Source organism: Dromaius novaehollandiae, chromosome 6, assembly GCF_036370855.1.
Source record: "Dromaius novaehollandiae isolate bDroNov1 chromosome 6, bDroNov1.hap1, whole genome shotgun sequence".
NCBI lineage: Eukaryota > Metazoa > Chordata > Aves > Casuariiformes > Dromaiidae > Dromaius > Dromaius novaehollandiae.
The window spans coordinates 10,396,041-10,421,181 of record NC_088103.1 but is presented as its reverse complement, the minus strand read 5'-3'; the positions used below and the strand labels follow the sequence as shown (position 1 = coordinate 10,421,181).

At 44.6% G+C, this 25,141-nt stretch overlaps 1 protein-coding gene across 1 annotated transcript; it reads left to right on the top strand.

The window, feature by feature from the left end:
- Window positions 1–781: 781 nt before the first annotated feature.
- TSPAN15 (tetraspanin 15) lies at window positions 782–23,855 on the top strand. Its single transcript, XM_064513638.1, has 8 exons — window positions 782–911; window positions 7,309–7,494; window positions 10,465–10,539; window positions 13,209–13,304; window positions 15,201–15,317; window positions 20,771–20,818; window positions 22,155–22,271; window positions 22,748–23,855. The coding sequence occupies exons 1-8, from the start codon at window positions 816–818 to the stop codon at window positions 22,898–22,900; spliced, it is 888 nt and encodes a 295-aa protein (XP_064369708.1). The 5' UTR covers window positions 782–815; the 3' UTR covers window positions 22,901–23,855.
- Window positions 23,856–25,141: the final 1,286 nt, after the last annotated feature.

Here is a 25,141-nt window from a genome sequence, read left to right as displayed (position 1 = left end):
CTGCAGCTCTGTGCTGAGCCGGGGCCGGGGGAGCCCGACTATGATGGTGGCTCACAGCAGCTTACATCAAACCAGCGTTTACCGCTAAATGGTACCAGTTGTGCCCAAAAATCTTGTTGTCACTGTTTAGACCAAGCCTGTAGAAATGGATTACCTGACTGATTCCAGAGCTGTGTAGCAGTTTTGTTTTGAGGTCCTGGGTCTCCCGAGAGCTGGGTGCTGCTGCCAAGCCGCTGCCCGTCCCGCCTGCCGTGCTCCCAAACTTTACGTGCAGACGTCGGAGCGTGGAAGATGAGGCTTTAAGAGAGTCAAACCAAAGCTATTACCGTAACTGGACAAACAACCGGGCAGGAAGGCACGTAAGCGGCAGGCACAGGCCCGGACCTGACCGATGCCTGCCGGGCAGGGCCAGCGTGCGGCAGGCCTGCAGCCACGCGTGCTGTGGGCGACGTGGTTTCCCGGGCGCGCCCTGCCCGAGGCCCGGCTCTGGGGGCAGCGGCAGCGCGGCCGCCTTGGGGGATGATGGCGAGCGGCTCGTTACGCTTAAAAGAGCCAGCGAAGAGCAACGCTTCGGGGGGCGCGGGCGGCGGCGGCTCTGTTGTGTTGGTGACAGGACGCGGGGCGGCGGCGCTTTGCGCGGGGCTCTCCCGCCCTCTCCGCGGCCTGCGCCGCACCGGCGACCGGGCCGGGCCGGGCGGGGGGAGGCGCGGGCGGCGGAAGCGGGGCGGCCCCGCGCGCTGCGCCCCGCCCCGGCGGCGGGAGGGCCGGGGGGGGGGGGGCGGGCGGCGGCAGGTGGCGGCGGCGGCGGGAGGAGGATGGCGCCGGGGGACGCGGAGCGGGCGCGGTACTGCGGGCGGCTCTCCTACCTCTGCCTCAAGTTCACCCTCATCGCCTACTGCACCGCCTTCTGGGTGAGCGGGGGTGTGCGGGGGGGGGGGGGGGGTGTGCGGGAGGGGTGACTGTGTGCGGGGGGTGTGTGTGTGTGACAGGTGAGGGCGTGGGGTGTGCACACTCGTGTGGGGCTGCGGCTGTTCTGGAGGGGTTGTGCGGCTGTGCGCGTGTGACGAGCGAGCCTGTGGTGGGGCCGTGAGTGAACGTGGTGCGTGTGGGGTGTGCGCACCTGCGCGAGGCTCTGTGTGTGTGTGTGTGTGTGTGTGTGTGTGTGTGTGTGTGTGAAAGGTGGGTCTGGGGGGGCCGCGGGTGTGCGCGGGGTGTGCACAACAGGTGAGCTCGTGTGTGAGGGGGCTGTGAGCGTGTGTACCTGCGTGGGGACGGTGACTTTGCAGGGGGTGTGCGTGTGTGAGGGGCTGGGACTGTGTGTGTGTGTTGTGTGTGCGAGGGTCAGTGCGCGTGGGGTGTGCGCGCCTGGGGTTGTGAGTGTGCAGGGGGTGCGCGGGGGGGGGAGCGAGGACCGGAGAGCAGGCGTGAGGGAGACACTGTTGTTAGTAGCAGGTTGTTAGTGTGCGGGTGTCTGCGTGAGGGTGTGCGGAGGGGGCTGTGAGTGCCCGTGGGGAGGTGCGGCACAGCGAGGGTGTGCGTGGGCGCCTGTGAGGCCCCGGGGTGTGCGTGCGTGTGGGGTGTGCGCGTGAGAAACGGTGGGGGGGCAGGGTGTGTGTGGGGGTGTGCAGACTGTGGGTGTGCGCCTGCAGCGTGTGGTTGTGTGTGCGGGTGTGCGGCGGGCTGTGCGGGCGTGGGGCTGCGCAGGACCCTCGGCTGCCCTCTCCCAGGGCAATTCGCAGAGTAAAAACACCTTTTCTGGTCCCATGGCTGCCGGTGTGCGTGTGTGTTCCCGAGCAGGGGTGTGCTCTGCCTGTTTCCCCGCCTGTACTTAACACTTCAAGCGTACCCCGCGCGGGAGGAAGAGGAGGAAGAGACACCTCCTCCTAGGGAGCGCTTTCCCCGTGGGCGACAACACGCCAGGGTTTTGCAGTCAAATGATACTTAGGGTGTTAGTGGCCCGGCTGTCTCAGTGCCTGCCCTTGGCAGTCACCTGTTGCTCTCTGGGTGTAGTTTCATGGTATCGTTAAGTATTTATTGACCAACTGGTTTTGGCAGAAGGTGACGCGAAGAGGTCAAAAGTTTGGCAGAAATCAGCGGTGCACGCGAAACATTGCTTTCCGTCTGCCTGTCGGAGGCGGCAGGTAATATTTTTAGAAGCTGAAACAATAAAGCCTGTGCCCTGGGAAAGCGGCAGAGGGGGTAACTCATTTTGGGGGCTTTGGGTTACGTGGTGCTACGGACGTTTGCAGCTTCAAGCACGTGCCTTCCTTGCTGCCTTCGCCCAGCTTTCGGACACCCCCCCGTGTCCCCAAGTGCTGCCTGAAAGAATAGTTTGTCATTTATAATAGCAGCTACCTTTAAAACTTCGATTTGAGGGATGACTGAAAATCAGAGCGTAAGGCGTTTGCTTGCAATTCAGACTTTTGGGGATCCTGGATGTCTTTTGGTATTTTTGTCTTTCTTTTTAGGAAAAAAGCTACCCCCCCCCCCCAGCCCCTTTATTTTAGACTTCTGACATTTCCTATGCTGCATTACAGCAATTACGCTATAGGTGGGGTTTTTAGAAAAGGAAGGGTCAATCAGGGTCTGGGTAGCCCGAATTATCACCATTTCTTAGGCATCTGGCTGGGGCTGTTACTTAGTTCTGCTGTTTTGCGTTCTGAGGGCTCTTTATTAAATTAAGTCAAACTGATTATGCAGATATATATGTGGCATTATTTTCCAACCCCCTTTTTTGCTCAGCGCCATTCCTGGTCTGCTCCCTGTTTTCTTTCGGCACCGAGAACTATTCCCCGTGGGATGCAAAAGCACGTCTAGCATCCGAAACAAGGCAGTTCTCCAATGTTTCTCCGTGCGTCCGCCGAGCACAAAGCGTCTTTCAGAGAGCAGAAGAGTTTTATTTACTGCTGGCAATTGTTTGCTCTGGATTTTCGACGTTCCGGCCTCATTTGTGACTGAAGGCTCCGGTTTTCCCGAGGCGCCGGGAGGACCGTTTGCCCTTTGGGCGCGCGGCAGGCGCGGTGACGGCCGTGGGAAGGGGGAGGATGGAGGCCAACGGCGTTTCGTCCGTGCCGAGGGCGTCGTTTCGCAGCCCCTTCGCCATCTTTCGTGGCCCGAACACACGCCGTGTTGTTCGAAGGGCGTCGCCTAGTTTTCTGTGCCCTCCAAATTTTGCATTCTTCGGGTTTAGCAGAGCGGATCTCATTAGCAGCAAACATCAGTGGGGCAGTTATTTTTTTCAGCAGCGGTAGTGTGGTCTCATTGACTACTTAGATTTTTATTGGTATAAATTGGAATGGAATTTGGCTGTGCAATTTCCATAATTAGTATTGGCTTTCTTAATTTTTTGGCATTTTTAGCACCTGGTATATACTTCTGCTGTTTTATGGGGCTTTGATTTAGGGGATACTGAGAATATTCAGGTTCGTCACTGCTGTTGATGCTGTTCTGGGATATTTGCTAGGTGGCAAATATCCCCGATTCAAGCGCCCAAGTTTGGGAAAAGGCGCCAGGGACTAAATAATTCTCTGGGGATCCTGGTGCAGAGACGGTGTAATTGTCCTCCTTGTCTTTTTTTAATGCATCATGATTAGAACATTTAATTAAAGAATAAATACTAAATGTTCATATTACATACATATATAAAAATTCATATTTTATATATATAGGTCCCAAAGCCTAACCCTGCTGTTGGCTCGCTCCTGCTTCTGAGATGCATCTACTATCTGACAAGCTTATTTTTATTTCTGTCAGCATTATTGAAAAAGCACAAAGAAAATTGGTCTGAAAATACTGTTTGTACTGCCGAAAGAGTGCATTCGTTGCCAGGCCGTGTCACTGCTGGCTCTTCAGATGTCACCTGGACCTTTCTTTAAAAACAACCGTTACTGTACCTTTTTAGACAGGTGATTTCCAGGTGAATGAAGCTGCAGCGTAATTTCTCTTGCCTGCCTGAAGAAACATTCAGCACATGGAGCGGGGCAGACTGTTATCAAGCAGGCACAACTTTTTACCTTATATAACAACAAACGCTATAAATGCAACGTTAAAACCAGTAGCTTTTCCTTTCTCTTGGGAAAAGCAACTTCTCCGCATGCAGAGCCCCAAAGAAAGTCCGTGGTATTTGCTGATGGACACTCATTTAATGCAGGTCAAGGCCAGTTAATTTTTCCTGTGAACGCAGTGTGAATTGCCAAATTTGGAGTCGTCATGAAGGATGCAGGATGTAAACAGTACGTATATTTGTGGGCTACCTACGCAAAAGCTGGATTTCCATCTGTAGTCACAGGAAGGGAGAGAACAGCCGGCGACGAGACACCACTGACATTAGATACATTTTCTACATTGCACCAGTTGCATCTGGTTGAAGCTATTGCTTTGAGCCCTAGTAAAGGTTTAAAAGATTTTTATTTAATACTTAAAAGCATGAAAAATAATAAAAGCATAGATGCTATTTATGAGGAATACTTAGTTGTGTACTTAGATTTTTCTTCCTGTAATGGTTTTTCGTGCTGCAAAGTCCGTATACAGGCTGGACTACATGTACGTGTCTATTATACCATCGCTTGATATGAGCTATTTATTTGCTAGCCGATGGTTTTACTGGGGAGTATTGGAGGCACTGAGCGGTGCCCTTAAACCCTCCCTCCCTTTCCGCAGCGCGCGCTCTCCGCGCGGCACGTTTTCCACGGCTGCTTTTTTAGAGGTGTTCTGGGGAGCTGTGTTACGACGGTATTTTGTCATCCTCTCCTCGTGAAGTGCCGTCGGCCGAGAGCCTGCTCTGCTGAAGTCTTCCAGAGCAACGGGAGAAAGCAGGGTAAAGTCGAATAGATTCCCTGTAATCCCCCACGGGTCATCTTTAATCCTGCAATTTGTTTGGGATGAAAAATTGCCCATCTGGGTCCTTAGGGCAGCGGGATCCGGGTCTGAGGGAAGGAAATGTGTGGGATTTTTTGTTTCTGTTTTCTTTTTTCATTTCTTTCCCCTCCCAAGCTGATTTCAGGGGAAAAGAAAAGAAAAAGGAAGGACTGAAGTTTCTCATGCGCTTGGCATGCTGCAAGGAGTCTTGCAGGGTACGTGAGCAAGCTGCAAGCGGGAGGGGAGGAAGATACGCACATACATAAATATCCCTGTGTGCATCTGTACATACCTAAAGCTTTTCAAGTGTGGATGCGTCTAATATTTCTACTCACAGGCATCTTTAAAACTTAAGATGCTCTTAAAGTGTTCATATATTTTGATTAGAAAAATATAGCTCAGGAAAAGCTGTTTTAGTAGAACGTGATTCTTGGGGATGTTTGAGATATCGGTGTTTTAGGGTATAGACCAGGCACTGAAATCGTGGCAGATACGAACGTACCGATTCACGTCAAATTCGGTCTGAGGGCTGTTTGTTTGTAAAGACGGTACCTGCTTGTGAAAGCCCACAGCTGAAATTTTAAATTGGTAGTGGTCATCCCTGCTCTTTTAAAGGCCCAGAATAGGGAGTTCCCGCGCTAATACAGAATTATAAGTAAGGAAAATCGTGTTTTAGGTTTAGCCAAAACCAGTTTTCGTTCCCCCAAACCTCAGTTGTCCAAACAAAGAAACAAACGAACAAAAAAGGACTTTTCCTGGAAGCTCTTTCAGAAACCCGGCAGCTTTACTGTGATACTGGAGAACAGGTTTTTAGCGTGTGATGAGATGCAGTGAAGGAGTGAGCTTCAGAAGCGATACACACTTCTGCTTAGCTGCTGAGAGTGGGGTTTTAAATAAACACAACCGTGCCGGTCTCTTGAATTCTAGCAGGTTATTGCATTATCCCAAAGATCTCTGTAAACTTCCCCAGCCTTAAACTGTTGTTCAGTGTCTCTGTTTTAGTCGAACGCTATTAAGGATCTCTACTGCATAATGATTCTTTGAAAATCAATAGACTTTGCAAACGTTATCTTCTGTAATTGCTGTTATGTGGTTCTGAGAATCTTTCCTTGATTGCTACACCTATATTTAAATATTTCACACTGTTTTTTATTGTTTTCTGCTAGAAAAGTAATTTATAATTTATTCCTTAGTCAGTTAATTTTTTAAGGAATAAAGGTAACACTGCAAAGCAGCCATGTAGTGATATAAAACCCCATTATGTGTTACAGAAGAAAAGGTCTGGTCATATAAATAATAAATTTAAATAACTGTTATTTGCCTAATGTGTTTTTTGTGATCCATAATCTTACAGTGCAATTAACTTGGTCAGAGGGGAGAGTTACTTTGAGTTTGGTCATGCTAAATTTAAGTTGCTTAATAAATTTTTGCTTATTTTTATGGGTGAATCATTTTGAGATTTTTTTAATGATAGTTTGGTGGCGTTTCTCACCTGTTGTGCTTTGGATTTATTATTCTTACCTTTAGAAAATAAAGAATTTCCAGTGAGTTGTATTTATTGCAAAGTATCTAATAATGGTAATTTGGAAACAAAAGATTACTGTAAGAGTTGGGCTTGTGATCTCGCGCCGAGCGCTCCGTGCATCCGTGGGAGCTTTGCCTGGGGAATGCCAGGTCGTATCACAAAACCTCAGACACCTAAGAAATGCAGTCTTTCCGCTGTGAATGGGCAGGGAGCAGAGTCTTAGTTATTGTAGAAATGTCGGGTGGGAAAAGGTGGGTGCTATTTATGTATTTGGCAAACTAAATGATTTTGATCCCTGGGGTTATTATCTGAGAATATGCCTGACTGAGCTGGCAGTTAAATTTTTCCACTGTAATTTTCATGATCGAATATTGTGGACTATTTTTTTTTCTTCAGATTCAGTATAATTCAAAGTGACCTGCAACGTGCCAAATGTACTACCAAATCATTTTGATTTAGCCATAGTTACTTCGATTGGAATAGCTTTAGATTGTTAAATGAAATGCATCGCTTCCTTGCTTCGCTTGCGAGCTGTAGCCGGTGGTTGCTCAGGAAAGCAGCACAGTTTCAGACTTGCAGGTTTTCTTTAGCCGAGTGCGTTTCTGGTGGCAGCAGGAGGAGCGGAGGTGTGGGGTGCACCTGGCCGTGTCTGCTCAGCCTCAATGCAAGGGGAGATGGGCTGGCTGGCGAGAAGCGGGGGGCTGTTAAAAGAAGACCGTTGTGCAGTTTCAGGAGAATTTTGCTAAGTGCAAAAGGGTCCCTGCTATTGGTCTTGCTCAAAATTTACAGCTGCTAACGCGGTTCCCGCGCCACGCGTTGTCCATCAGACACGTTAAGGAGGCGTCAGCCCTGCTCCGCTGCACAATCTCCATATTTACTGGGAAAAAAGAATAACATCTGTGTTCTTCTGTTTTTTTCCATTTCAGATGATTGGAGCATTTGTTCTCGGTGTTGGAATTTATGCAGAAGTTGAAAGACAAAAGTACAAAACCCTGGAAAGTGCCTTTCTAGCTCCAGCAATTATTTTGATCCTTTTGGGTATTGTAATGTTCCTGGTATCTTTTGTGGGTGTACTGGCTTCCTTAAGAGACAATTTATGCCTTCTTCAAGCAGTAAGTGGTGTTTTTTTTTAATTCTTCATTTTTGTAGGTTTCATAGCTTTTGCTTTTTAGTGTCGCCTGAAATTAAACCCATAACACTTCCTATGTCTGTGCTTGTTGAAAAATACTTCCAGAAACAAATCCTTTTAAACTTGTGATAAGTATTTAAGTTGCATTTTTGATTTTAGTTCTTTAATTTAATGAATCTAAAATTCCCTCATGAAAGTGCCCCCCAAGCTGTGGTCTGTGGTTGTCTTGTGATCCTGGGGATCTTGTGTAATGAGTGATTTTTCAGTTAGTCTAGAGGAGCAATCGTCTTCATCGTGTTTGAGGGATGGTGCAGGTATCTGCCAGGGAAACAGTAACCTATACTCCAAAAAAGACAGTAGCTCCCCAAAACGGGAACATCTTTTCAGTCTGCTGTTCTGAGAAAACTGGAGTTAAAAGTATAAGAAATGAAGAGATGTTTTGTATTTAACTTTAGAAGCAGGTCAAGACTGATGACACCTTATTCCAGGGAGCTGCTGCTAATAGGACCCGACCTGAAAGTGCTGTGAGCTACTTCGAGCGAAGCAGTATTTCATCTTGCCTGTGATATGACAAGCTAGAGCCAGAGCCCATCTCTGAGAAAACCAAGTCCCGAGTAGTTAAGGGCTTGATGGATAATAAGCAGGAGCGTGAATTATTATCGGTCAGTGCAGATCTTGCCCTAACTCAGCTGTTGAAATACCCTTTGACGTTGGCCTGGCACACGGCGCGTGCTCTCCTTCTGCTCTGGCAGTACCGCGAGCACGTGTGCTGCCGGGGGAAAGGGTGTCTGGGAGGAATTAGTCCTGTCCCTTAGCCAGAGAAGAATAAAAGTCTGGCTGCGACTTCCCTCCGTGAGCACGGGGGATTTCATAAAACTGTGAAGTAGGTGGGTTAAAATGTTAAATGCGGGGAGTGGTTGTGGTCTTTGCTGGTTCTTCCAAATGCTTCTCGTTTCGGCGCGGAGGAAGCTGCTGGGGAGAGAAGCCACGAGTCAGGCTGACGCTGAGCACGCCGGTGGTGGTTGAGGTCTGTCTGCCCTCAGCTGGGAAGTGAGTACAGGGGGAACATTTAGAAATACGTGTTTTCAGCGTGTTGGCTGTAAAGCACCATAGGGCTTTCTTTGACTTAGAGATGATGGTCCTAAGGGAGAAATAACAGGGACCAAATTTTTCTCTCCAGTGTCTTCAAAAGGGTAATTTTTAGGGTAATTCCTTTAGACTCCTGTGGTTGCAAATGAAAATTACATGTACCACGAATTTAAAGGAAAATGTGAAAACACGGTTTTCACCTGCACATCAGTTTGATCTAAAGAAATGCTAAATGTATGGTGTATTACATAGGCTAAAGCAAGAGGTAACTGTGAATTTTTAAATCATGCCAGAACCTGACTGAAAGTGTTGTATACTATCACTAAAGATAAAGATTAATTACTGAGAATATGTCCATAGATGGTAATAGCGTCTTTAATTCTGGGTATGGTATTGCTTCCATGTCTAATGTATAGGACCTTCGCTGTTCATGTTGTGGAAGAAAACCTGGCAGGGTGTTCAAACCAACAAAGTCCCTAATGTCCGTTTCTAAGGCTGATTTTTGTATGTAGCAGAAGAAAAGATACCTGTCCAGTAAATTCATGACACTGATATTGGGTATTGACAGCACAAAATCAAGCTGGTTTTCTGAGGTGGACTCTGTGCTGCAGGGCTTTGTCCATGGCTTTGCATATCTAGGTTTCCACGAATGATGACATGTGTTTTCCTGCGGAAGTCGTGTTCAAGGCGGAGGAGGAGTATGGAGAGGAAAGAGGAAATTAGTAGCCAGAAATACAGAAAACTCCTGCGGTCTCTCCAGGGTTTGGGGATAGAGGTGGCTATAGCAGTTCACATCTGACTTACTTAAAGCGCTCATTACAAATCAGAAGAGCGGAGGCACCCGGTGCTAATGCCGTGTGTATATCCAAAGTATACTGAAAGGGAATAACCTTCGCCTTCGGAGTGAACATCCATCATAGGTCTGCTCTTAGAGTGGTAGAGAGTCTGTTCAAATAAGAGATCATACAGCTTCTTTCCTGATGAAGTGCACCGTTAAGAAGCAGACCAAAAATCACGTGAGAGTGATCTTTTATAGATAAAGAATCCTTTAGATTGGAAAAACATTTCGAGTACTGGCACATCTCAGTTATTTCGTGGTGTTGCTATGAAATACATTTTGCATGCACGTTGATAAGTAGTCATATATATGTATGTAGCGGTCATGTGCGAGTGCATTTGTGAACATATCTATATAGCACGTGAAAAATAAACTGAGACTTAGCAGATGTAATTTTTCTTACTGCTAAGCATACTAAGTCCGATTAGTTCTCATAACAGAACCTCCACTGTGAGCCGGCTTGGTAAAGCAGGATTGTTGAGTTCCCACTTCTGAAGCAATACACTCAAAATGTACCAAGCCCTGGCTTTTACTTTGGTTTAACACTGGTGATTTAATAGAAAATGGTTTGGGTTGTCTTAAAGCATTGCTTTGCCAAGAAATGAAAACTAACAGATAACTACTATCTTTGTAGGAAGCATAAAAACATAATGTTCTGTGTGTTTTGTAGCAGTTCATTAACATGCTTCTCTAAGAACTGGGATGCTGTTATAGAGAGAAGTATCTTGGCATGATAGATGCATCTATTAGTTTTGATTCCATTCAGAGCAGAAGAATAATGTTTTTGCCAACTGGGCAAAAACACAGAATCAGTCAAGTGAGAAAAAGGCTTTTTTGTGACATGAACAGTTTTATGAAAACAAAAAATTTTTTGTTCTTTCTTTAAAATTATAGCTGAAATCATGCTAGAAAACTGCTAAGTATGCTGGCAATTGAATATTACGGACTTAAGCACACTAATTGAAAGAGTAATTGAGATTTGTTTCTCTCCCTGTTTAAGATCTTACTTGCAATTGTTTTCTGCAGTTTATGTACATCCTTGGCATTTGTTTGCTGATTGAACTGACTGGTGGAGTTGTGGCACTGATCTTCAGAAATCAGGTGAGCAGCTTGTTTAGATGTTATTCGCAACACATGAGGTTGTGGCTATGCTACTGAGCAGGTAAAACATTTTAAAATTGTCATATGAGCATTAATTGATGGAAGGCTAAAAGATGAGCGTTGACTTCTCAGGGCCTTTCACGTTAGGAAAGAATGGCTTGAGCATCAGTTCTGCAAAAAAATTTCAGATTGGAGAATTTGGAGAAAAGTCTGTTAATTAAGAATTAGCAATACAGGCAAAATGAGTTTCTAGCTCTTAACATATTACAAAATGCTCTTTTCACTTGCCTTTCATGTCTTAGACTACTGATTAGGGAAGTTTCCAACTGGGTTTGGAGACTTGGTCATTTTTTAGTGGCCAATATATTTTGAATGTATTTTACCTTGCATGAGGGTCATCTTTTCCCTATGCAAATCCCCAGGCAACGTAACTAATTTCTACAGGTGACCTCCACCTTTTACAAGCTTGCTATAACAATATTAAAAAAACTTAATTTTTCTAAGTGGAAAGCAGACTACCTTGTTTCTGTTGGAAGAGTTTTAAACCATAGATGTGTTTACCATGTCAAGTACTAAATGTCCGTGTCTTTGATTTTCTGCTTTGTTTTTCAATTTGGCAAAGAACGTATGCATGCCGACTAAGACCTCTTCCCTCATCCCCTCAAATTCTATCTGTCTTATTTCCAGAAGAAGTCATGTATGTTTTAAGAGGGCATGTATTATTTTATAAGAGTTTTTTAAAAGATTTTTTTAAGATCCTGTCTATTGTTGTTATTTTGAAGCAGTATTATCTTCTCCCTGTCTAGTCTTTTCTTCTTGCTTCCTGCTCCACTGAAGCTGTGAACTTGGCTTGTGGCAGTGGAGGATGTGTTACCTTCCCTTCTACAAGCTGCCATTAACGGTGGCCCTGGATGTGTTCTTAACCCTGTGCAAAGGGTTATTCCAAATTTTGTTAACAGTGCCAGGTTACATACGCACGGAAGAGATCAGCATGCACGCTGTAGGAGTGGGCATCATGGGAAAGAGAAAATTTGGTTTTTAGTAAATAAATATTTGGCATTTACTTAGTTTTGTGGGAGGATGAGGAAGAATTGCTTTTGACTGTCTCGCAAAGAAAATATATTGTTTTTTAATGCATTAGGTGGTTTCCTGACACCTTTACTGGCTGTCTTAGCAGGGTAGCTATGCTCAGGGATCAGGTTTTTGTTTGTTTTATGGGGTTGATGGAAAGTTAGGATTAGTATGGGGAGGAGAAGGAAGTAATTAATAAAAGCTTAGGGTGATAGCCTGCATTTAAATGCTGGTTGTTTTGCATGGTTCATTTGGCTTTTTTTTTTGTTCGTTTTTTCCATTTCTTTCTGTTATTTCCTTCTCCAGTCTAGGAAATTCTCTTGCTTTTCTCTGAGTCACGCTTACTGTAAGAAGTATCTTTCAGGGACATGTACTGTCAAAGAAAACGTTGGTTGCGTGTCTGCTGTTGTATACAGCTTGCCCATTTGCCTTAGTGCATGAATAATATTTGAATATGTTACAGCAAACAGAACTCATAGGGCCACGTGGATATTCTCAAAAGGATTATCAGCATTATTAATGTATATTCGGTACTCTTGTTCGTTTTATGGTTTTGATTTGTGACTTGAAAATGTCATATGGTATTGACGTTTCTGCCCCTTTCACTTAAAGCAGAAGTTACTGTGTCTCTGAGATGCTCAAATATAAATTATGTAGTGCTGACCAGCCTGTTCACTCCTCTTCCTGAACCCGATGAGGCAACAACGTGTAAGCTAATATGCCAAGAGTGGGTGTCAAGTCTAAAAGAGGCAATGGAGGTAGCACAAAAACAGTCTGTATTTGCTGCTGTTCATTCTTTCAGTGGTACAACGGACCTGCAAAATTCTTCATTATTTCTAATCTTTCATGATAACCATGTATTTCTTTTTCATTTTCTAATATGAAGGAAATGATTATAGATATTTCTGGTTTCTTTTTGCTCTGTAAGGATCTAGCTTTGATCCTTAATTATAGCAGCTTTCTCGTAAGGAAAGTTGTTACATTCTGGTTATGATTAGTCCCATTTTTGGTTGGTTATGATTATACTGGATATTGAAAAGAAAATACTTTTTTTCCTCATGTCCTGAGCTTTAATAACACTTTATTGGTTTAATTTTTAATATGTTAAGCTGAGGAAATAACTATCTGTTATCACTCCACTGCCATATTTCTCAAAATCATGACTGTAAAATATGAAATCTTTTCTTTCTGCTAAAGCTGAAATAAAGCTTTTTATCAGGCAGTTATAGACTCCTTGGAAAATAAAATTTTGTATCATTTGTTGAGATGAGGTTCAGTTTCTTACCACTGAAAGCTGTGAATAGTGAGGACCAGTGAGGGGAGAGGTGCAGTATTACTAGCACTTGTCATCACAAAAAAGTGCCGTACAGCTGTGCTTGATGGTGGGTAGAGAAATCGGTGAGACTGCTTACTTAAAAGCAGCTTACAACAAACGATAAGTCCTTGCAGGACTGTGGTCCAACGTATTTTTGCACTGTAAGTGTTTAAAAAAGAAGTTTGTCTTTTTATGCTCATCAATTACGCTGTCACTTTAACCTGTTCTTTAATATCGTTTCAGCATACATATCCGATGAATCTTATTTTAATTTGTGTTCTAGACAATCGACTTTTTGAACAATAATATTAGAAGAGGAATTGAGAATTACTATGATGATCTAGACTTCAAGAACATAATGGACTTTGTTCAAAAGAAGGTTGGTTTTCCTGGGGGTGATTTAATTCCAAGTGGCGCCAAGATGCGGTAGGTCCTCAGTGACAGCTTTGAGCTTTTCCAGCGATGTGATGATCAAATCCTTATTGACAAGGGGGATTCGATCCCGTGTGTCATCTGCTGTGCAGTCGCTGTGGGCAGGGCTCCTGTTGCGTTCCAGCTGGCACTTAAAGCCCTCCAACGCCCTGCAAAAAGGAAGTACAAAATGCAGCTCTTGCCCGGGTAGACACGGCTCTGATGGTAAAGGCCAGATCATGCAAACATTTCCTTCGACTTTGATAGACTTATGTGGGCCCCACAGCCAGATTCAGCATAAATTCCACCTAAGTTCCTACGCTTAGTGTTTCTGCTGACTGATCCTAGACTTCCAAAGGCATATAACGAACAGGAAGCTCTGGATAAAGAGAAATTGCATGGAAATCGGGCTGTTCGAGTCTGGGTCTTTGTATTTTTACTCAAGGGCACATAGCCAGCTCTTTAATAAGGTCTTTATTCAAATGAAATGCTCATGGAAGCATATATACCTGTAGCTAGAATTCAGAAATTACGTTCAACGCAGCTGAGCATTACTTAATAACATGTGTAGTTGACTCATAGCCTTTCTTTTAAGGCTGCTCTGTTGAAATGTTTATTGGATTACTTAAGAGTTCTGCCATACAGTTCAGAGACCATAGAAGAAGCAGCAAATGTTCAGAAGTGTGCTTACGGTATCCATATGATGTGAGTAACTGTGCCAAATAATAAAAACAAAGTTGGCTAGGAGATGGTATGTACATTTTATGACATCGTTATGGAAATGGCAGGCTGCTTTGAAAAACACAGTTAACATGGAAAGTCTGTCAAAAACAAACCATCCTGAGAAAATTGTCATTATACTTCATAATGTTTTAAAGTTTCCATGCACTCCCCAAAATGATGTGCCTATACAGCAAATACAAATGTTAGTGACTAAACTAACTCCTGCTTTCCCCCTTCGTTTAGAAATATAAATTGAATATTTGTATTAAGGTAGTGTAAACTTACAATATTTGTTTGCCTGATCTCAATTCTACTAATGAAGTTATACCCAAAATATTTTGGTGGGGGGGTTTTTATGCCTTGCATGAATACTTTAATATTTTATACTCATTTCTTTGAAGAAGTATAGTTAAAACCCTTAAAATAATTTAAGGGGTACATTACAACTCAAAATTGATTGAATCTAAGACATGTTTTTAATAATGTCCAGATCTGAAAAGATATTTTTTCATTTCCGAAAGATTGGAAGTGGAACTCCTCAGTGCAGTTACAGTATTTGTGCTCTTGAGGAGGAGAGTTTCTGGTACCTTGCACCCTCCCTGCTTTGAAGGCCGGTGTAAAAAAGTTGCATACGCTTGGAAATGCAGCTGAACCGAGCAACCACATAGAGTTACGCTGGCCTCAGCCATACCCGTCTCTGAGATTTGCTGTGCTAAATACCAGTCTGGTCTCTCCCTGCCCTTTTTATTTGTCACGAACGTAAAAGCATTCCTTTGGATGCAGTTTTATACAAGATACAATATTAAAAAACTTTTATATTTGTGGTCAGAGCCCCTTTTTTTTTAGTTTGCACTGATCTGTGAACTTTGATTTTGTAAACAGTTGGGAGATTTAGATATCTGTTGCTTGATCTCATGGGAAAATCTGGTTTCCCCTTTCTTACATATTTTGTTTGTGAGTATGAGTGCACTTCAGCAATACATACATGCCTCACTGATGCAACAACAGAATTGCTAGGAGCTACCTTATTCCTCAGTGTTCTTAAAATTACTGATTTTATTCTTGATTTGTGCTCCGGTTAATAGAAGAGTTTCTGTTAAGATACGACTTTTTTTCCTTTGTCTTTTGTGGTGTTTTCCAGTTTAAGTGCTGCGGTGGGGAAGATTTTAAAGACTGGTCGCAGAACGCGTATCACAACTGTGCCGCGCCAGGACCGCTGGCCTGTGGAGTGCCTTACTCTTGCTGCGTCCGAAATAAGGTAAGCCTCGTCTCTCCTTCAGCTGATTAGAACTGATTTAAAAAATTACCTTCACACAATGGATATATTTTTGAGAGGCAACTTGGTCATTTAGCAGTGGCCTCTCGCTGCTGTGATACACACTGGGGTGTGCGGTAAGGTAGGTGTGAGACAGGAGGATCTGGGGATCTGTGAGACCTGAAAGCTTGAAAGGGAGAAAGCAGTGAGTAATCTAGCTAGGCTCTGGTCCTTTTTAGTGTCCGCTTTGCCTGCAACTCTGCCCAAACTTGGTGTTTTAAAGGGCTGTAACGTACTTAACACTGAGTGCTGCTGCTTGTTTGTATTCCTGTGTGTGCCTGCGCTCTCGGTCTTCCTCCTCCCCTCTTTCCTCTGTCTGCATAAAGATTTCGGTCATTCCACTGCCGAATCCTAGAAATGCAGAAGGGACCTTGGGGGTTTCTCTAATCTTGCGGTAGGACTGCTAGCCTGGACCAGGGCTACTTAATTAAGTTTCACTGATTCCCCCCTCCCGCAAGGGGTTTGCTCAGCAGGAAGCAGCGTGCTGGCTCCAGCGTTGCGGGGAAGCCCAGGCCCTGATTGCTTCCGTGGGTGGGGGCTGCAGTGATGTACACCAGCTGCTAGTCGAGTGAAAAACAAAACCCACCCCCCCCCAGCCATTCAGAAAAACCCTGAACAAAATAAAATACAGGCTCTCCCTCAGAAATGGGGCAGCCCTTACAGCCGGTGCATCCCTGTGGGTCCCCATCTAGCCTGGAGCTGCTGCTCTGGGCTAACCCATCCCTGAGGGTTGTTTGCCTTGCCTTGGTGTAAAATCTTTCACCGAAGGATGCTCTGCGGGCTGGAATCTGGACTGGTTTCTCCGTCTACAAAGACCTAGCATTAAATGGTACTGACAGCGCTAGGAGCAGGCTTTATGTTCCAGGTAAATGGCTGTATGCAGATCCTGCGGTTTGTATGCCTTTTAGCATTGTAATTCATTGCTCTTCATTCGAAGGCTGAATGTAATGCTAAATTTGATAAAGAGGTATTCCTCGGTTTAAAAGCACTATGGGGAGTCCCTGCCTCGCTTGCTTTCTATCTTTGCTCTGAGCGTGAGACGGAGAAAGTAAGTACGTGTAAAAGTGTGTGTAAAAGGCCACATGTATGTCGGGAGGCTGCCGATAAATCCGTGCCTGGGTCCTGGCAGGCAAAGCGCTGCAAACACGGAGGGGGCTGGTGTTTCTCCCCTCGGGCCCCCGGGGCTGGGGACGAGGAGAGGTGTCTCCAAAGTGTGCCTGTGGTACGTGTCTGCTTGCACGAGCCGCTCCGCTGGTGGGAACCCATCTCGGGGAGTGATGCCACCTCGCCCTCTGCACTATTTCACATTTAGCACCTCGAAGCTTATTTCCTGTACCCGTTCCAGCAGAGAGCTAGTGATGGATAACCACTGGCGCCGGCTATGCGCCGTCCTTTCAATGTGTGCCTTAAGCGTAGATGTTCAATTAAAAAAATAAATAAATGCTGTAATTGTCTCAGAAATCCTGCTGGATGTTGCTGGGAAGAGTTGTTTTATGAAAGTGTTTATTATACTTGCCTGCACGTTCTTTGTGTGTGAGAAGAAGGCTGTTTAAATCTGTGCTGCGGTCTGATTTATTCTCAGAAACCAAAGCTAAATAGTTATGTTTTAAATCTTAGGTGCTTGAGAATAAGAAAACTGTGTGTCTGAAAATATTTTATGTTGATCCTCAACAGCACTGAGCGAACTGAAGAGCTCAGGTTTTTGTCCTCTCAAATGATGGTACAGGAAAATAGTGATGACTAGTAAGGAACAATCTGGCTTTTTAATGGTGATTCAAAATAGCGCTTGTTTTTCTGAATCTCACATTTCTCTATTGAAGCCTTGTTTCAAAATGTTGTTTAGTTCATGTGTTTGGAAATACAGCACTATGTAGAAGCAAGTACTGTAACAGTCGGTAGTTGTCACTGCTACAGAAGAGTTTCCTTCAGAATTACTCGGTCCAGGTTTTGGTATGTTTGTGTTTCTTATTTTATGCAAGTATTTGAGCAACAGGTTTTTCTGACAGTGTGTGGAAGTACTTGGGGAGTGGTGTCAGCAACAAATGGTTTCTTCTCATTTCTGCGAAGAGCAGAAATAATTCTAGGTGTCTTTTCAGACCTGTCACAAATAACACGTTGCAAATTTCAAATGCAACCTAGCAGCCAGGAAAACTTTAAAATAAGAGCTTCTCTCAGGAAAACAGGGAATATATTCTCTGTACATAGGAAAGTAGGGAGGAGGGATGCCTATGAAGTGTTAATGTCAGTGAGGGGCAGGGAGAAGCCCCCAAATAACATATAAACTTCTCATTTAAGGGCAGACTGTTCAGCATGACACTAATCTGTTAGGACTTGCAGCTTCACTGGCCCTGGGTGCAGGACACGGAGCCGTCGACGTGCCCGCTGCCTGTGGGGAATCGCGCAGCTCTCCGTGGATTCGGCAGCAGGACATGAGCGCCGTGGCTCTCTAACCAGCTGCCTTTAAAAAAAAAAAAATCGCGAGATGAATAAATCTTGTATGTTTGACAAATGCTTCCAAATACAGCCTGGTTTCTGTCCTGGAAAACTGCAGATATGGTTTGTAATTACTCATTCACTTCGTAGTCATGGAAAACTTCTGCTAATGTAGGAGGGCTGGATCCTGCTCTTCTTAAGAGAACTTGTGTTGCTGTGAGCCAGGTTCGGATCACACTCCTGTCGAGGAGGGATCTGGAGGAATTATTTTCCGGTCAAAGTATTTATTAAAGATTTACACTACTGTAACTGAGATTGAAAAAATAGTCCCAAAATGCTTATAAACTTCTGTTTCTAATGCATTTATCTCCATTGTGTACATTCTCTTGTGCCCTGATGCCTTGTTAGCAAATGCTGTGTTTAAAATTGAACGATGTAACTATGTTCTTTGTTGTCAAATATTTTGCTAATGGCTGTGTGTTTATCTGTTAGGCTCAAATGTTTTGCAAAATATGCAGTCACTTGGAGCAGAAGTGGCAGCACTTTGATGCCTAGTGCTGCAAGCTTAGACTAGGATTTACCTAGGATTCACGAAGGGGTATTCGTTGTGTTTTCGGAACAGATCTGTGAAATATTTGGACTTTTTTTTAGAAATGCATTTAACCTGACTTTGCAATTGAATTGCATGCTGAAGGTGAGAGCCCAGATGTTGCATTCTTTAAGAAGAAAAGAACCATTGACCCTGACTGATGCTTCTGCTATTTACAGATACATATTCCTATGCATATGTATACGAGGAGCTTTGCTGTGCATCTGAAGTTTCTGAATAAAAGTCTAGAATTTGTGCTTCTGAACGAATGCTGCATTATATAGCGTCTGCATTGTGGTTGGTAAAGTGATACAGAGTTGTATAAGAGCTCTGAATTTTTGGCCTTTTTGGAGGTGTCCGGCACCCTCTCAGAAAGCAGGTGTGCACCTAGTTGGTTGGGGAGCTTATCTTGAGAGACAGAGTTATCTAGGGACCCCAGGCTAAGGGGTGCCAGCACTCACAGACCACAGACATCTAGAAATCTCATTCCGACGTTGTGTTTTAGTTTTGCGGCGGTGTGTGTTGTTAGGGTAGCTCCTGCTGTGCCCTCTTTTCATTTGTGTAGTCTCATTTTCTTCCCTATCTTTGGCTCTTTAACTGGTTCATTGCTTCAGTTGATGCTGTTGGGCTTTATAGGAGCTGATTTATAAACGAAGGATAGTGTTTTTATGTTAGCCTTGACAAGCCATCTAGAACGTCAGGAACCCGACCAAAATATTAAATGGCTGCAGAAAATATTTTAGTAATCTGTGATAAATGCAAACACTCGGTCTTTTTTCTTACAAAATGTTTACCTAAGCATTTGTAGCATCAGACGTTATTTGGGTCCTAGCTATTTCAGAGTTTAAAGTTGTCATCGTAGTGGGATGGTGGCCTTGTTAATCTGTGGGTTTTCCTAATATGCTGTGTTAAGTTATTAAGGCCTTAAAATTAAAACTAGCTGCTTGGGTTTTGGCACCTGAAGCATTATAAATTCTCCCATATGCTTTTGTTCTCCCATACACATTTGTTGCCCTCTGCAGTATCCCAAGTGGATTTACCAGTGAGTTTGCTCATTAAACATTTTTGGCTGAAAAGAGAGAGACTTTTTTAAGTCACAGACCAGCCTTGCTGCTCCAAATTCCCTGCATTCAGCAGCAGGAGAAAACAGTCTGGTTTGTTGCATGTATCCTGGTGGTAACTTGCATTACCTTGCAGACAGTGAATACTTTTATTGTATAATAAAATCACACCTGATAACGGCACAGGGTCAAGTTGGTTTAGAGACTGTTTGGTAAAGAAATTGTATCAGTGCGCACACGCAGTGCAGATGGCTTAGTAGTTGCGTTTGCTTTTTTCTCTCTCCCTGGGAAGTTAGGGTATGCTTATATGGTAAAGCAACGCTGCATAGAGTCACCCAAGCTAGTTGCATGCTGGTAGCAGTATTATTATTATTATTATTAAGGGTGGCAGTGCAGTCATGGTTTCGTAGCGTGCTTATCAGCTTTGGTTAAGCAGCTCTGTCGTGGCTGGCTTTGGTTTATGGTTCTGTTGCAGTTTGCGTTGTTTCTCGACCCAAAACGGCCTTCGTTAGAATATGGTTCAAAAGTCCTGTGGCGTGACAGTTACTGGTGATGCTGATTTCCCAAAAACCGTATAGGGCCATAGCCAAACCTCGCTATGGGATCCCACAACAGGCTCTCAGTATTCCCCATTAGAAGCATTTTTCTGCTTTTCCCCACAGTTGATCTTGGCACAGGCAGACCATCACATATACAGGCTACACCACCTTATTTTCCAGTCTGTCACATGCATGAATTACAGGGCAGCCCCACCACACTTGCCTCTCGAGGACAGCCACGGAAACAGGGGATAATTTGGGTTGGAAGGGGCCCTTGGAGACCCCCGGGTCCAGCCGCGTCCTTCAGCACCAGTGTGTCCATTAGCATCGTCGTTTCCCTGCGTTTTCATCGTCGTTTTGTGTGGTCGTCTCACGTTAGTTATTTCATCGTTTCTTTACTCTTTGTGCTCACTTCTCTTCCTGAAAGACAGTAGCTGTATCAGGTACCTGACTACTCTTTGACTATTGTTTTTTCCCCCTTGTTGCCTATTTCACGATCCTGGTAGTATTTTACACCTTAAATTGTTTTTGTTTACACAGTTTTCTTCTTTTTGTGCTCTGAAATCTGATGAGACTGTGTGTACGTCCCAACCTTTCGGTCCTTATAAATATGGTATAGAAACAAATAGGTACAACCGAGTTCCTTAAAAATGTGCTTTATTTTGGTGAGAGGCTGACAAGTAACTCCTAGCTGGGTGAAGAAATGAAGAATGAAATTGTTTTCTGTGCTTTTTGGTTTTTTACAATATTTTGTATCTGTTGTTTTCTTTTCAGACAGACATTATCAACACTATGTGTGGATACAAGACTATTGACAAAGAGGTAATGTAAGCAGTGACCCTGTGATGGTCAAGTGTTACGCTTCTCTGAATTCTTTTTGGCACTTACAAAATAGACTTTTGCATACTTGAATCTACCCAAAAGTCAAAGTAGTCATTATTCTAGATTTTATCTGGAATAACCCCAGTTAAAAAAAAAAAAAAAGTTTGATTTTGAAATGTTCTCTTTGTATCTTCTGTGATTCCTTGTTTGACGTGCTTGGAGAATCCCTACCTGGAGATCTCCCCCTTACAGGAATTGCAGTTACTATAAAGCAGGAAACTTCAATACTTAATGTAGTCACTTGAACTGGGGAAAGCTTTTAAGTAAGCCAAGTTTTCTCTCTGAGTAAAATCAGTTTCTGTAGAGCCAACTTGGTTGGTTTTAAGTATTTTATACCCTATAGCGGATATTCTCTTTTTACGTCTCCAGTATTTACTGCCGGAAGAGGAATGGGGCTTCCCAGCTGTTGTTGGCAGCCTCCTCGTCTCTTCAGGAGCAGGATGTGGCCTCCTCCTCAGGAATAGCCCCACTGGCTCCGGAGTGGAGACTGCTGGCTCAAGGCACTAATTGTGGCATGACTAAGCGCAGAAATCAGTAATTTGATCTGCCGCAGTTCTCCCCTCCGAGCTTTGTGCCGCTAGTGCGGGGAGTTAAATTGCTGTTGGCCTAAAAGCCCCTCTTCCCTGCTCATTTGAGGCACTTGGCACACAATGCCTGTTCCAGTTGTTAGTTTTTTGGATTACCAGTTATCTTTACATGCAACCTGTCTTCATTTAGATTCATTGATTTTGGCTTAATCACCTAAATGCCCCGCTCTGGCTCTAACACACAAAGCACTCGAGCATATGCTTAACTTTACCCCATTCATCTACTTGGGACTATTTGCAGACTCAAGTGCTTTGTATATTATTGGTAGGGGTCACAGTGCATTGCAGCTTGCAGGGCTGAATCTTAAATCCTCTTGTCCCTAACCTTTTAATAGTCTATTGCAGGGCACTTTGTCCACAATTTATATTTTTCCACTGCCGCGGTTGCAACTTGGAACTGAAGATAAAAGCTAAAGAGGGACTCCTGTGTTTTCCATGTGGTCTAAGATCAGAATCAGATGTATTTCTTTTAGAAAAGTGATAGAAAGAAAAGAAATTGTGGAGCTAACTTGTTCAGATGTGGGAGGACTGAGGGATAGACTGAGGAATTGGCGATGAGGTCTCTGTCAGATTCAGTGGGTTTAGAGAGGTGGGAATAAGGAGTGAGTTTGACTCCTGACTTCTGCGTTATCATGTGTTAGCGTATCGTACTTCCAGTGTAACCTCTGTTTTAATATGTTATTTCACAGCGTTTGAGCGTTCAGCATGTTATATACATCCGAGGATGCACAAATGCAGTGCTTATTTGGTTTTTAGACAACTACAGCATCATGGCGGGTGTTCTGCTTGGTATATTGTTACCGCAGGTAAGACAAGGCCGATACATCATGCATTAAGGGAAGCATCTGATTTGTTGCTATGGCAGGCAAAATCCCCCTTGACTGTATTTATTTACCATTTTTATTTAAATTAAACATAACGCAGAAGTTATCAATGGCACTCCCATTGATTTAGTAGCAGTACAGTAAAACATCGCAGTATTTGGCATTTTTTTTAATCATCTCCTCCCTCTAGTTGTGTCCACTAAGACTTTCTGATGCTCGAGGGTGCAGAGCTGATTTGTGATCAGCTAATACAGCAAAAAATTATGCGTTTCATTTATATGCCTGTATGCAAAATGCCCATCAGAAAGAATAACAGTGTGAGAGTCTATCAGTATATATACCACGTATGTGCCCGTATATCTGAGGCATGTCTGCATGCTCTGTAAAACCTGTACTGCAAAAGGAATTAGGTAAGCGGTGCTGGATCTCCTGTTCAGAGGTGCCTTTTCGTTTTACAGTTCCTTGGCGTGTTGTTATCTTTGCTTTACATAACTCGAGTGGAAGATATCATCACTGAACACAAGCTCGGCGAAAGACTTTTTGAGGGGACGCGGCAGACGTCGGAGCCTGAGTTTGCTGGCGCGGGCTGCTGTATGTGTTACCCGGGGTGACTTCGGAAACCTCGCATGTGGTTAAAAAGCGAATCAGCCTGTTCTGGTTCGTACCTGCTCCTGCAGCTATTACGGACTATGGGTGTCATTAATCAGTGCTAACTCTTTCGGTGTTTTTGAAAACAACATCAAAACCGGAGTCTGATTTCTCTCTACCGTGTGACCTTACATTTTTGATGTCCTTCAGTGCGTTTTGGGTTGCCGCAGGGTCTCCCAGCAGCGTGCTCTGGGCGCCCTTCGGCCGTTCCCGAAGCGGATGGGTCGGCCCGCTGTGCGCAGGGCGCTGCTCCGCCGCGTCTCCCGCGGCCGCTGCCGCCCCCCTCTCCACGGGGCCGGTGGGGAGCGGGCCGGGCGCGAGGGCGGCACGCGGCGCTGCTGCGGGGCGGCAGGGTCCCCCGGCCGCTTGCCCGAAACGTTAGCGCTTCTGCGGTGCTCAGTGGCACCGCGATCGGATGGCGGTTTTGGCACCAGCATCGCGAAAGACGGGAATGCTGCTGCCCACTGCTGGCCTGTGTCTCCCGTGCCGCCCTCGGCTGCGCTTTCCCCCGGGGATCCTGCCGGCAGGTCGATTTGTCAGTGATTAAATGTTTTTCCCGTGATTACTGGATGATAAGGAAAACTTCTTCCTGGAAAGATTTGAAGTTCGATTTCTAGAAAGAGCCTTTGTACCTCGGTATGCCGTGTTTAAGTGTTCGCCATTTCAAATCTTATTTTCTTACTGGTTCCAGACCAAGAGTGATTTCTTACTGATCTAAATGGTAAATATTAAACCTGTGTTTAATAATTTTTTCTTATGCTAATCTCAATCAGTTTACTGACAATAACGGATGTAACGCTGAACACTTTCATTTCTCAGTCTTTCGTGCCTTTTAATAACGGGGCGAATGCCAGTGTTGAATCAGTCAGGTAATGCTTTGATATGTTTTTAATGCGATTTATTACTATATGGCTTTTGTATAAGAGTTATGGGATGTTTGTGTCTTGTATGTATTGTATTTTTCTTCTTGAGTAAATTAACTAGCCAATTTATTGGTTTTGGCGGGGGGGTGAGTTCTATGAGTTGAAATATTTCCAAATTTGATTCTTGTCATCAAAATAAAAAATATACCTTTTTAAAAAAAAAAACACAAAGATTTTGTTTAAACTGGTTTTCGTATTGTTATTTCTGAATCAAGCGTGTCCATCAGTCGCTGAATCAAGCAGTAGAGACACCTGGATTCTCGTTCTGGCGTTGGAGCGCCCTGGCCTGCCGCTTTGGGCAAAGTCGCTGAACTTGTGTGCCTTGTTTTCTCCTTTTAGCGCAGCGGAGACGGTACCCGGGAAGGCACTGAGCGGGCCGATTTGTTTGGTTTTTTGGGGCCTGAGCATTTCTCTGCAGCATTTCCAGCCCCAGCCAGACGTGCAGGTGAAATACAGAAAAAGATAGTTATTATGATGTTTCAGATAAATAAAGAAGTAGGGGATTGGAATAAAGCACTTTTGGTGGACGGGTGGAATAAAGCTTTGGGATAAAGCTGCTGGCGGACGAGTCCCGCCGGCTCGCGGCGCCGGCCGGCTTGGCGCGCGCGGTCCTTCCCGGCACAGCACGCTCTAGCGTTTCCCCGGCGCACTGCTGCGTCTCCCACTGCCCCCGCTCCTTGTCCGCGCGGTCCTTCCCATCTCTGCTCCGAGTAACGCGTTTTTTGTGTTTTTTTGTGGAAAGTGGGTAATGTTGGCTTGGGAAGCATCGGGAGCTGAGGTGCCGTGCGAGGCAGAGCGGCGGCCCGGCCCCTGCCAGGAGGGGAGCAACACTCGCATTTGAGCTGGTAGGGATGCTGCACGGCCGTTTGAGGAAGGCGACGACAAAGGTGATTTTTAGTAGCGGTGTCTTGTGAATGTTACAGTGATTTGAAGTATCAGGTGTCCGGGAAAGCAGGAGATGACAGAAGCATGGTAAAAACCAGGTAATTTAAAGGGAACGGGGAACGTGTTTGGGGATACCGGGCTGTACTAACTGTTAGACTATCCTGAATTGTTTATCATCCCGCGTTTGGGGGTGAAAGAAGGGGTTTACCAGATAATTGTGGACTAAGTATATGTGCTTTTTGCTTTTTTTTTTACATTAAAAGCTAAATTGTTCAGTTTAATAAACGATTTTTCCAAATACTGTTGACGCTCTTCATTCGCTGAGATTTGGGGAAAGGAGCTCTTGGCGTGAAACCGTCCTGCGGTGCCGCAGGGAAGGACGGTGCCTTCGGAAGA